The sequence below is a fragment of the Glycine max genome, chromosome 18 (assembly GCF_000004515.6).
Source record: "Glycine max cultivar Williams 82 chromosome 18, Glycine_max_v4.0, whole genome shotgun sequence".
Taxonomy (NCBI): Eukaryota; Viridiplantae; Streptophyta; class Magnoliopsida; order Fabales; family Fabaceae; genus Glycine; species Glycine max.
Genome location: NC_038254.2, coordinates 49,372,354 through 49,386,030, shown reverse-complemented (window position 1 = coordinate 49,386,030; position 13,677 = coordinate 49,372,354). Strand labels below are relative to the sequence as shown.

General features: G+C 30.5%; 3 protein-coding genes across 5 annotated transcripts; all 3 read left to right on the top strand.

Moving 5' to 3' along the window:
* Positions 1–752: 752 nt before the first annotated feature.
* Positions 753–2,784, top strand: LOC100789311 (macrophage migration inhibitory factor homolog). Of its 3 annotated transcripts, none has more exons than XM_006601739.4 (4): positions 753–917; positions 2,056–2,256; positions 2,340–2,393; positions 2,562–2,747. In XM_006601739.4, the coding sequence occupies exons 1-3, from the start codon at positions 807–809 to the stop codon at positions 2,391–2,393; spliced, it is 366 nt and encodes a 121-aa protein (XP_006601802.1). In that variant the 5' UTR covers positions 753–806; the 3' UTR covers positions 2,562–2,747.
* Positions 2,785–3,849: 1,065 nt separating this feature from the next.
* Positions 3,850–4,975, top strand: LOC100305839 (uncharacterized). The gene is given in 3 exon segments (NM_001250518.1): positions 3,850–3,995; positions 4,441–4,641; positions 4,785–4,975. Coding segments are annotated over 3 exon segments (363 nt in total). The 5' UTR covers positions 3,850–3,884; the 3' UTR covers positions 4,836–4,975.
* Positions 4,976–5,130: 155 nt separating this feature from the next.
* On the top strand, positions 5,131–6,713 carry LOC102669622 (PRA1 family protein B4). Its single transcript, XM_006602623.4, has one exon. The coding sequence runs from the start codon at positions 5,812–5,814 to the stop codon at positions 6,493–6,495; it is 684 nt and encodes a 227-aa protein (XP_006602686.1). The 5' UTR covers positions 5,131–5,811; the 3' UTR covers positions 6,496–6,713.
* Positions 6,714–13,677: the final 6,964 nt, after the last annotated feature.

Below are 13,677 nucleotides of genomic sequence, written 5' to 3'. Positions count from 1 at the left end.
GTAGTATAAAGGTATACACTAATTAAGGGTCCTTTCTTTGGTTCATTTTGACATCTCTCCAACCTTATGGAAGATTGTTGCTTCCTGTACCTCCAATAATTGCTTTCTGACTCCATTACATTTCAAAAATCCCAATGCAAAATGGATTTACATTTGAGATTGAATTTTGCTGAATGTAACGGGAGAGAGGCATGTGAATCCTGCACCTCTTAAGCAATTTGATAAAGACAAATCACCTTTGATGAGAACACCTCCCTTCCCCAACCCTGAAAAGCTCACCGGAAGCCTTGTGAAGCCCTCCTTCACCCTTGCACCTTGTTATCCAACCTTGTGAAGCCCTTGCACCATCCTCACTGAACCTCAGAAGCACTTCCATGAGATTTTTGATGGAGTGGTGAAGAAATCAATGGTGAAGGCATCACTCGACGAAGAAAAAAACAAATGTTTCTCCACTTGAGATACTTCCATTTTCGAATTTGTTCCCTCCCACTCATATTTGATTCTCCCATTGTAGTTGTGTGCCTCTGTAATGTGAAATTTTCCTTTTTGTTATTAGCTTTAAGGATCCTGGTCCTCACGACAATGACAAATATTTAGATCACATGCTACTTAAAATTGAGGTGAAGAACTTTAGAAGGTTAATTTGGAGATATTAAAAACGTGGGAGGTGCATTTTGTTGGTTTATGTAAAGGGCATTTTGGACATTTCGAAACATTTCTGCCAGATAAAAAGACAGTTGAATAATGAAGACAGATTTTTTTTTTTACCTTTCACCTTTGACATACAACAGCTGCAGAGTGAAACGATGCCGTGCCTCAACCTCTCCACCAACGTTAACCTAGACGGCGTCGACACCTCCTCCATTCTCTCCGAAGCCACCTCAACCGTCGCCAGCATCATCGGCAAACCCGAGGCCGTACGTTAACTCTCTCACTATCACTATCTCTAACGTCCGTGACGTCTTTTCATGTGTGCTTTCGATTTTTTGAAGTTTCCGTTTTCTGGGTTTTCATGCTTTCATTCTCTTTTCCTACTGCAACATTTTAATTTAATTTAATTTTTACGCAATTATGTGCCCTTGTTGCTGAATAAATGGATGCAAATTAGTGACTAGTTCAGGGACTCTCCCCCCTTTTTTTTTTGCAGTTTCTCTTGTCTAGGGTTCTTGTTTTTATTGTTGTTTGATTCTTCAGTTCTGGTTATATGAGTATAATAGCCATCAAATTATTTTTTTTTTAGAATTGGGTTGGATGGTGTGTTGAGACTTCAACTTTACTTTCACTGTTCACTGTTTGTGTAGTACATCGTGTGCCATGTTATTTTGCTGGATGAAAGATTTTTGGTGTCTAAGAATGATGTGGAAATGGAAATGATTTTCTCTTTTTTTTGCTGTCTGCATATATCATATTTGATCCCCGTATACATGCTATGCAGTTTTCTCTGTTTTGAACTTGTGATAACTTGGTGTAGTTTCTTTTCAATTGAATTGAAATGAATTGGTGTTTCTAGTGTTGTATATATGTATGTTATTACAAAGTAGTAAATCCCTCCATCCTCCCGCATACATAGAAAATGGATAGTAACATATTGTGTTGTTAGTTCTACATGTAGCATATGTGTGTTGCGATTGATTCTAATGTTGCTGTAGTCTATAACGTGTTATGTTAAGCTTCCTCATTTCTGTGTTGAACATGATTCAGTAACACCTGCTGACATACACTTTTGGTTTACCTTAATGTCTGCAATATAAGTTGTTATATTTTGTGATTTCAATCCTGTATTTGTTAAACTACTAGTTTAAAACCACTAGCTTCTTGAGTGGAATTTTGGGATGCTATTTGAGAGATGCTGCTACCATGGATGGAGTTATAGTCAATAGATACATAACATTAACTTTTTGTGGTTTAATTTAACTTATTAAAATTAAGTTTGATTTTTTCTGTTTTCTTCTACTCTATTCCTCTTGCTCTGCTATGAGATTTTCTTCTTTTTATTTATTTGGATTGTGTTTAAGCCTTTTGGTTATGCTTTTTTTTTTTTTATCGATTTTGCAGTATGTGATGATTGTATTGAAAGGATCAGTGCCTATATCTCATGGTGGGAGTGAGCAGCCAGCAGCTTATGGTGAATTGGTGTCCATTGGTGGTCTTAGCCCTGACGTGAACAAGAAACTTAGTGCTGGCATTGCTTCAATTCTCGAAAACAAGTTGTCTGTGCCAAAGTCGCGATTCTACTTGAAGTTTTATGACACCAAGGCAAGTATCTAGACCTGAGTCATGTCCTCAAAAGAAGGGTCCTTACCTTGCATCCTCTTATTCCATTCTTCCTTTTTGTTTAGGCCCATCAGAGTCAAGAATATGCACAATGTTTGCATGCTTTACACCAGCACTAGGTCATGTAAATAAATCCTCACTGTTCTAAACTTCATAGTAGCCACTACAAGCTGTACTTAATCCAACCAAATTTCTTTTCGATGCTAACTACAAAAAATTTGCTATGCTAATTGGTCACAAATTCTTTGCTTATACTGAATGTTGATAGTGCCTTGTGTGATCTGCAGGGTTCCAACTTTGGATGGAATGGATCTACATTCTGAATTCCGAGTTATTTTGGTAATGATGCCATGGATGTCGGATGAACTCGTTATTCTGTTTTTGAACTTTTTTATCTGTAAAAAGTACTCTGAATTTTAATACCCCATTTTGAGGACATTATGCCATCGTAATTGGATTATGTTCAAGGACAACTGTTGGTCGTATATGTTCATGATGTTATCTCTGGACAAACATTATCTGGTGACCTTGAGATGAGCGTCATTTTAGTGGTAAATTAGAATTATGCATGGTTAAACTTGAGACTTTGTTATTTTGTAGTTACAAGAATAGATTAATGGTTGTTTTTAAACTTCTAATCAGTTAAAAAAAAACGGAATTAGGTTAACTAAAGAAACTGGTCCTTGTGGACTTTAAATAGCACAATTAGGTTTAAGTATCCTTAATTTTGTGGAAATTGCACCGTCATCTACTTTTAAGACTTGTTAGTGTTCATGATAAGGTATGATAAAGGAATAAGAATAGTATAAGATATGAGAATAATAAGCTTTAATCTTATTCTGTGTTTGATCTGCATTAGATAACAATGGTAGAAAATATTATAAAATATATTCAAATGATAAAATTATTGTTTCAATAAAATTACATATAATTTTGTAATAAAAACTTTTAAATTAATTTTTACAAATTATGAAACTTATTATAAAATTATAATTTCAACTAAATTATACAATGTAGTGACTTCTCTTAAAACTATATAAACAAATTATATTAGTTTTTTAAATTATGATTATTTATTCAACTTTTAATAATTATTTAATTTGTGTAAAATCATTTTATATATAAGATAATATATGCTGAATAAAAATTATATATATTATATGTAAATCTTATATATTTTTTGTAATATACATTTTTGTAAGTTAGTTTATTTCTTAAAACAAAGATCAAATCGAATGTTTTAAAAATACAAGTCCAAAAAAATATGAAAAAAAATCAGAAGAGAATTCGCCCCTATTCCCGATTCCTCAGTTTTTTTTTTTAATTATTTTTAATCAAAGGTGTGAATTCGGTGCTGAGGAGCTGCATTCATACTGTGAATATTGAATAGTAAATCGGTGTAGATCTGTAAATAAATTGGAACGGGTGATAGATAAGTAATTATTTTTACAAAAGTTTTTTTTTTTTTTAATTCCAAAAGGATTACATAAAGAATTGTGTGGTAGTTGTTGGAGAAAGAATTCCAAAAGGATTACATAAAGAAATGTGTGGTAGTTGTTGGAGAAAGAAGTGTGAGTAAGATCATAAGCAAAAGCAACGGTGAACTGAAGATGCCGGTTCTCACCCTTTCTACTAACGTTAGCCTTAATGATTTAGACGCCTCTTCGATACTCTCCCAAGTAATCTCCACCGTCGCCAGCATCATGCGCACACCTGAGCCTGTATCACTACTTTCCCCCCTCTCTCTATGATATCTATATATGACCATGATTTATAGCGTTGATGTTTTATATATAGAATTAAGTTGAAAGTTAATTCATGAAAATTATTTCACCCCATCCTTGTCGTACTATTCCTTTGTAGTTAATTATATTACAAAATTGATTTTATCTCTAAAATGGTTCAATTTTTAAGGGGAAATCATTTTGTTAGTACTGGTCATAGCCAGTATAAGATCTTCTGTATGTTAATTGCATGAAACAACATAGAAAAGATTTCATTTTTCCTCCGGACAGTTTACTTTTTTCAGTTTTTTTTTTGTTTTGGATTTTTTTTTTAAATCCTTAACAAATATCAAGGGGTCTAGTTTCAATTTGGTTGAGTTATTGTAAATTGTCATCGACTTGGTTGAAATAATGAAAAAAAAAAAAACATAACAAATTGCAGTTTGTGATGGTTTCACTGGAAGGATCAACAACCACATGTTTTGGTGGGACTGAGGAGCCAGCTGCCTATGGTGAACTGGTGTCCATGGGTGCTCTTAACCCAGAATTGAACAAAAAACTGAGTGCTGGAATTGCCTGCGTTCTTGAAACCAAGTTGTTGGTGCCAAAGTCACGGTTCTTCTTAAAATTCTATAACACAGAGGCAAGTTATCTAAATACTAATTTTTTATTTTTAAATACAGTAGAACATATATTCACTTATTCTCCATGAGAGAACAGAGTTCATTGGCTTTAGCTTTACAATTAATTGACCTTTTTTTGTGCTTTATTTGTTTTCTTGTGCAGGGCTATAATTGTGCATTGAACGGGTCTATCATGGTAGTCGAGTCCAAATGATGGAAAGAGAAAACCTGTTACTTTATTGTTATTGTAATTTTGGCATGCTATGAATAGTAAGTATTTCATTAATTCCTTACTTATTAATAACATTTTTCTTTTATAAAACGGCAACTCAAATTGTATTTAATTTTTGTTAGTCAAGTCTTATTCTGTCTATAATCTGATATTCCTATGCTATTATTAGTAGGTGCATATGTTTTTATTTTTCATGAAGGATATCCTCCCATCTATAATTAGAGACTAATTAAATTTGACGCATAAAAATCACCCAGATAAATTTTACCCTTCTGAATAATTTTTTCCCCATTCAGATAACCAGTGATTGATCCCTCGCAATATACTTAAAGAAAGTGCATATGTACGTTAAAAATTGATACACTCAAATATCATGCATGGAATTTGCACCAATTACCTGCTTATTGATTCATATAACATTAACCATCCCATCCTAATTAATTACACGATTGGTTTTTTTATAAGCAACCTAATTCCATGTTCACACAGTTCAACTTAGTCGATCAATTCAGTAAGATACTGATTACATCTTGATTGAATCCGGAACAACTTCATTAACACTGAGAGCTAGGATCACAGAAAGATCTAATGGCCAAGGAAAAGACACTTAATTAGAGAAAATCTGCTCCAAGTAGAAACGTAGCATTTCCTGGTTTAAAAGCTACCGAGTCCATCAATTTCATAGCATTCTTTTATACAAATATAAGTGTACTGTTGTAAGAAGATTACAATTAAAACTAGGTTAAATATAAACCGTGTTGAGTATTTTATAGTAATAACTCTAGAATAGACATGAAGAAAGCCAAATTAGAATACCCAAAAACAAGCAAATCTAATAATCTATATTCTATTTCTTTTCTCTCTTCCACCATTTCACAGTTTCATTTCCTTCACCAAAATCAGAAACCCATATCAAAATTCAAAACTTTCTCCATTCTCTCACTTATTTCCCAACAACATGGCTTCTCCCTCTCCCTCTCCTTCCCCACAACAACATCAACTACAAGTTCTCCCCGTCTCAAACCCTCAAACCACCGAACCGCCACCGCAACCGCAACCGCCGCAATCCGCATTCCGCTTCCTCCTATCATTTGCCACCGATAACCTCCGCCACAAGCTCTCCAACCGCCGCCCTTGGCCGGAACTCCTCGACCACACTGCCATGTCGAAGCCTCTGTCATTCTCCGAAGCCACCCTCCGCATCCGCCACAACATCTCCTACTTTCGCATCAACTATTACATCGTTGTGTCCCTCATCCTCGCCGTGTCCCTCCTCACCAGCCCCTTCTCCCTCGTCCTCCTCCTCGGCCTCCTCGCCTCGTGGCTCTTCCTCTACCTCCTCCGCCCCGCCGACCGCCCCCTCCAGCTTCTCGGCCGCACCTTCTCCGACTTTGAGACGCTCTCCCTCCTCCTCGCCACCACCTTCGTCCTTTTGTTCCTCACCTCCCTCGGCTCCCTCCTCGTCACCGCCTTCAGCGTCTCCGTCGCCCTCGTCGCCGCCCACGCTGCCCTCAGGGTCCCCGAGGATCTCTTCCTCGACGAGGGCGGCACGAACCAGCCCGCCGGGTTCCTGTCCATCCTCCGCGCTGCTGTCGCCGTTCCTCCCTCGCCCGCGCCACCCGCCCCCGGCGTCCGCGGCTGATTCAACATTCCCTTGTCTCATCAAGGTTTCCGCCACCGTAATTTGGACGGTAACATCAATGTTTTTTTTTAGTGTCTGTGATTACAATTATTAGGACCATATTGCAGGCTGCATTTGCCCACAATTTATTGGATATGAACAAAAGTGACCCATATTTAAAACCTTGTGTCTCATAAAATATTTTTTTATTATTATTATTTAAGGTTTTCCTTTGTTAATCTGCATGATTGACAAGTTGTTTTATACGTTGGCGCATGTTAGGAATTTGTATACGTTTTGTTCTATATTATGGAGGGAAATTCTTTTTGTTTTTGTTTTCCAGACAGATCTGTTACTTATATTTATTTAACAGATTTGATTTATTTTATTTATTCTGTAATTTCATCCTAATATTACGTTAAATTTATATCAATTTTCTTAATAATGAGTATTTTCAATTGCAAAAGTATATTTTTATAAAAAGGATTATATTTTTCGCAAATAATTATTTGTTCAAAATGGATACGACAAAACTCTTTCTTAAAATATGTAACTAACACAATATAGCATACCGAGCATTGAAACTCAAGACTATAGGTTAAACTATAACTATAACAACCCATGACATGTTGTGGTAGTTGATCCACTGTGTTAAATTTAATCTATTTTAATTAAAATTATGATAAATAAAACAAATCAATTGAATTATGATACTGTGATATTGTTTTACAGTAAGAATGCATAGAGGAGTTATAAAGAAAATATATAAATTGATAAATAGTCACTTTTGTCCTTAATGTGTAATTTGTTGACAAATGTGTTCATGAAAAATTAAAATATAAAATTTAGTATCCAAAAGTATAAAAATTACAATAAATATATACAATCATTAACATATGTTCCTCATCGTTAATAAAACAAGGTACAGTGACACATAGAAATAAATTTATCACTGAAATGATTGTTAACATGACCAATTCTAATTGCCAGCCTATCAACATATTTGTCATATAATGTTATTTTAAATTTTCATTTCCCCTTACAAATGGGTCCCTAAAGGATGAAAATACAAAATTTAATTCCCAAAAGTGTAAAAAGTATGAAAAATATATTTAAACATTAACGGTGTGAATAATTATTATAATTTGAAAAAATTTATAATGATTGCGACAATTTTTTTTAAACAAACTCATAAATTAAATTGAGTCTAAAAGAAAAAAAAATACTCATTTTAAAAAAATTTAAATTTTTTGCATAATCTAATCAAAAGCATTGTAGTTTTTATTATTAGTTAATTTTATTTTAAAATTTTTAGATAATTTAACATTTTTTTTCGTGATTTTTTAAACGCATGCACTATGATAAATTTATTGATATATAAGTAGTTATAAATAAATATTTAACAACTAATTTACTTTTTCTAAAATTAATTTTTTAATATTTTTAAAAAAATTATTATTTTTAATTTGAATAGGATAATATTTTTTTAATTTTGTTATTTCACCCGTATGAGTCATGTGTATGTTAGTTCTTTGATTTTTTTTTATTTTTTTTTTACTTTTTCAATAACACAATGGAGGGCTCAATGATTAATGTAACAAGACAGGACAATAGGGCACGTCTCCTAAATTTTCATTGGGTGTTGCTAGGTGCACAAGCAATATTGTTGGTGCACCCACTATTTTTACATTTTTTTAATTTTACCCTTTCATTCGTATGAGTCATACGGATGAACTTCATCTGTATGGATATAGTATGACTCTTATAAGTTATTAGCATCGTTCTAACCAACTGAGCTAATGAATCAATTATATTATAAAATAAATAATGTTACTATACATAATACTAAAATTTCTAATGTATATTTAATGCGTATGTAAATTTATAAAATTTATATCAAAATTAATTATCACAAAATTTATTATTTAAATTTACATGCGCATTAAATATACATTAAAAATTTTAGTGTTTTGTATAACAATATTATTTATTTTATAATATAATTGGTTCATTAGCTCAGTTGATTAAAGTGTTATATGACTTGAAAATCAGGTTTGATTCTTGCTTAAATTATTAATTTTAAATTAATGTGTTACAAATACTTTTAAAAAAATTTAAAAAAACTTCAAAAGAAATTTTTTAAAAAAAAACTTCATAGTTGTGTCTAGCGAGTGCACCCAACGACAAATTTCCCCATCTGGGGTAGTTTTAGAAACTATTTCCCCAGATGGGGTTATTTTCAAATTATTTTCAAGAGGGGGTAGTTTTTAACGTAAACTGCATGGGGCATGTAGCCAAACAGCCAGAACCACTGACGAGTTTGGTCTCCGTGAAGGACTCGCCACTGTCAATGGCAATATGTCCATGCAAGGCAGAAATCGCCATTCGAACTGGCGATATGCACAACGCATAGGGAACCGTCAGTCAAACTGGCGAGTTCCAATAGCTGAGGGTGCAGGTCTAGCCCTGCTTCTCGCAGGCAATGGCAGTGCAGCAGTGCAGACGTGTCAGTGCAAGCGAAATCGCCACTACCATTAGCGGTTTGCCTTGCACATGGATCGTCAGCATGGCTGGCGGGTTGCTTCAGTTTGAAAATTTTGGCCCTCTTCCATTATAAAAGCAGAAGCTCCGAGAGTGCACAGCTGCGCTTCCTTCCTTTGCTTTCATTGCTTTGTTATTCTTCTTCATAAGTTCCTCCATTAGACTGACTATGTTCTTCTTATTTTGTTGTTGTCTTTTGTTTTTGGTAAGTATTTTTGAATGATAGATATTTATTGTGTTATATATATATATATATATATATATATATATATATATATATGTGAAAGGTAAATATTTTGTTAATGTTTGTAGGGTTGTGCTTTGTTCTTTAAGTGGTTTCACTCCTTGTACGTGGTTTCTCTCCTCTTCATATTACATGACTTGTGTGCTTGGTAAGTGGTTCTTAACTTGATAACTTTAGTTGATAGGTTAATATTATTTAAGTTAGGTTTTAAAAATTATATGTTATTAGTTGTGTTATATATATAGATATATGTTAGGTTAGTTATAGTTAAATTGATATATATTATTTTCTGTAAATTTTGTAAATTATCATGGTATTAATTGTTTTATATATACATATGTTACGTTTGTTGATGTTAGATGGAATTTTTAAATTTTAAGTAGTACATTGAAATATTGATATTTTTGTGTTAGATGTATATGTTACAAATTTGAGTTGGTATATTATGATTTGTAAGTTAGTTGTAGTGGATTTATTAATATGATTTTGTTAAGATTTTTTAATTTGTATGTTATTATTTGTGATAAAATTATTTGTACGTTAATTTTAGTTGTTATGTTATTATTATTTGGTTTAGATTTATTAGGTTTGTATGATATTATTTGTATTTTATATATGATATTTTAGGTTTAGTTAGAATGTGAATATTATTTAATTGACTTATTTATAGTTTTTATTGAAATATATGATATTTTATTAATTAATTATATATATATATATAATTAATAAAATATTATTTTTTTGATTTAATACCATTTTTTTTGTATAATATTTGTTATTTAATTAAATTTATGTACGTATTTTAATATTTAATTTTGTTATGTATAGAGTATTTTAGTTAGTAAATTAAGTTTTGTTGGGTTAAATTTATGTACGTGTTTTATTTTATAATTTTATTATGTACGTATTTTAATTTGGTCATTTATTTCAATTTATGTTGCTATGTTAATTTTTAATTTTGTTATTTGTAGAGTATTTTAGGTAGTATTTTAAGTTTTTTTGTGTAAAATTTATGTACGTGTAACAATTTTTAATTTTATTATGAATTTTAATTTGGTCATTTATTTAAATTTTTGTAGCTATTTAATTTTTAATTTTGTTATTTGTAAACTATTTTAGGTAGTATTTTAAGTTTATTTGTGTACAATTTATGTACGTGTTTAAATTTTTAATTTTTTATGCATTTCAATTTGGTCATTTATTTAAATTTTTGTAGCTATTTAATTTTTAATTTTGTTATTTGTAGACTATTTTAGGTAGTATTTTAAGTTTATTTTTGTATAATTTATGTACGTCTTTAAATTTTTAATTTTGTTATGTATTTTAATTTCGTCATTTATTTAAATTTTTGTAGTTATTTAATTTGTAATTATGTTATTTGTAGACTATTTTAAGTTTATTTGTGTAAAATTTATGTACGTGTTTAAATTTTTAATTTTGTTATGTATTTTAATTTGGTAATTTATTTAAATTTGTGTAGGTATGTAATTTTTAATTTTGTTATTTGTAGAGTATTTTAGGTAGTATTTTAAGTTTTTTTGTGTTAAATTTTTGTACGTGTAACAAATTTATGTATTTTAATTTGGCCATTTATTTTAATTTGTGTAGCTATTAAATTTGTAATTTTTTTATTTGTAGAGTATTTTAGAACATTTATTTAAATTTTTGTAGCTATTAAATTTTTAATTTTGTTATTTGTAGAGTATTTTAGAACATTTATTTAAATTTGTGTACGTATTGTTATTTTTAATTTTGTTATTTGTTCAAATTGATGTATTTTGTTATTTATTCAGATTTTAATTATGTGGTATGTATATTTAATTGATTTTTTCTAAATGTAGTTAATTTTTTTAATATAAAATTTTTGTTATCAATTTTTTGTATTATATTTTACTTTACAGAATGAAATATTGAACCACCAGCCACATCCTTTTCTATGTACAATTCTAGAACTGACATTTCTTGTTGTTGTTTAAAACTTTACAGCATCGTTTCAATGTCTTCGTCATCGCAAATTTGCAAGGCAATATATTTTCTTGACACTAAAAATCTACAACTGATAGCAGAAATAATTTCATTATTTTGTAATTTTACCTTTTCTCCAATTTTTTTCTTCAAAGCATTGAAACTAATTCCACATTTAATCTGAATTGTTTTTTTACTGCCTTCAAATATTACACCATCATTATTTTCATATACCCTTCCATTGAAATACAACACTGTCATAACCGAATTCATTGTGTATCTACAAAAACAATATTTTAATTAATTAATCATAATAAATTCAAAATAGTAAAATGTAATCACAAAAATTTTCTTCAACACAATTTGACATTAAAACTTTCTTCTATAAAAAATTATTAACTTGAAATATTTTGGATGGTAAACACTTCAAAAAAAAAATACGATTCCAAGGTAGTAACTTTAAAGCCCAAATAAACCATAAACAAAGTTAGTATTATTTATAAATAATTAATTTTAACAATAATAACTTCAACATACGTACTTCAAATAAATATAATGGGAAAAAAATTTAATTTTAAATACCGTTCAAGTTGAATGCAAATAAATTTTTAAGACACACCAACAAATCATGAACATCAACCTTATCTAATTAAAAAATTAATATAACTTTATATTAAAATAAATTTCACACTCAAAATACTTACTTAAAATAATTATGATGTTACAAATTTTTTTACTTTCACACACTTTTGACAATACATGCTTCATTAATTTTTAGCACACTAACAAACTATCAACACCAACCTAATCTAATTAAAAATATACTAAAAATTTCATATTTACCAAATTTTTTCGGGACTCAAATATTTTCTTTAAATAAATATCAGCACATATTTCTTCTATTTTATACACACAAACAACATATAAAATATAAAACTAATTTAATTAAAAAATTATTAACAACTATAAATTCAAACTGTCTAAAAATTACTTCAAAAATATTTTATAATATAATTTATTTGACTGAAATTTACGAACCTCATTCACAAATTTAACCCTTAAGAACCAAATTTCAAACCAATTAAAAATTTGATGACAAATTTCTTCTATTTATACACACAAACAATCATATAAAATATAAAACTAATTTAATTAAAAATTTCATAAAAACTATACATTCAAACTGCTACAAAAAAATTACTTAAAAAAATTATAATACAAATTATTTTACTGGAAATTATGAAATAAAAATATAAAACTAATTTAATTAAAGAATTAATAAAAACTATACCTTCTAACTGCTATAAAAATTTAGTTAAAAAAAAATTATAACACAAATTATTAATTTCAAAATTACAAACCTGATTCAAATATTTAAGTTCAAGCAAACAAATTTAAAACTTTATGCGGATAAATCCCTAAACACTCAGAAAACTCAAAGCTACTTGTGCATTCAAAAAACTCAAAGCTACTGATTGTGAGCACACACAGTTGAAAGAATTCTTCGTCTCAAAGCTACTTGTGATTGTGAGAACACAGCTAAAAACTCTACTTGTGATTGTGAGCACACAACTGAAAGAAGTTTTCGTATATACAGGCACAAAATCACCAACCGAGATGGCTATTTTTTCTGCCCTAAATCGCCAATGGGAGTTGCAACTTGCACTCAACTCGCCAATGGCAGTTGCAACTCCCCTTTCTCTGAAAAAGCAGTCCCCCTAACACTAAAAAGTAGCCCCCTACCACTGAAACCTAGCCTGCAGCCTGCCACCTGCGAGTCGCCAGTCAAACCAGCGGTTTGTGAAACCACTGGCTAACTCGCCAATAGTGGTGGCGAGTTCCACCTGAGATGAACTCGCTAGTGGAGGTGGCGGTTTACCTACCACCTGGCTTCTCGCAATGAACTCACCATTAGCAATGGCGGTTTGCTTTGTAAGTCCATGCAGTTTACGTGAAAAAGTGCTCCCTCTTGGAAATAATTTCAAAACAACCCCATCCGGGGAAATAGTTTGTAAAACTACCCCAGATGGGGAAATTTGCCGCACCCAGCAACACCCAATGGAATTTTAGGTGACGTGGCCAATTGTCGTGTCAAGCTACATTAATCAGTGTCTTACGTAAGCGAAATTTATGTGGGCCCTCGTCCATTGTGTTAGTGGAAAAGTAAGAAAAATAAAAAAACTGACGTGTGTGTTCTCCAGAGTAACCTGTCAACTGGTCCTTTTGCTAGAATGATCTAAAAGTTATTCTAACCCTCCTCTTTATATATATATATATATATATATATATATATATATATATATATATATATATATATATATATATATATATATATATATTAGAATGAATCTGTTAAAATATTTTACTAGTAATCTGGTTTAATTAAGAGGAAGTTAAATTTACAAAATAAATGATTTTAAATATTTTACAATAGTTAATTATTAATTTTTAAA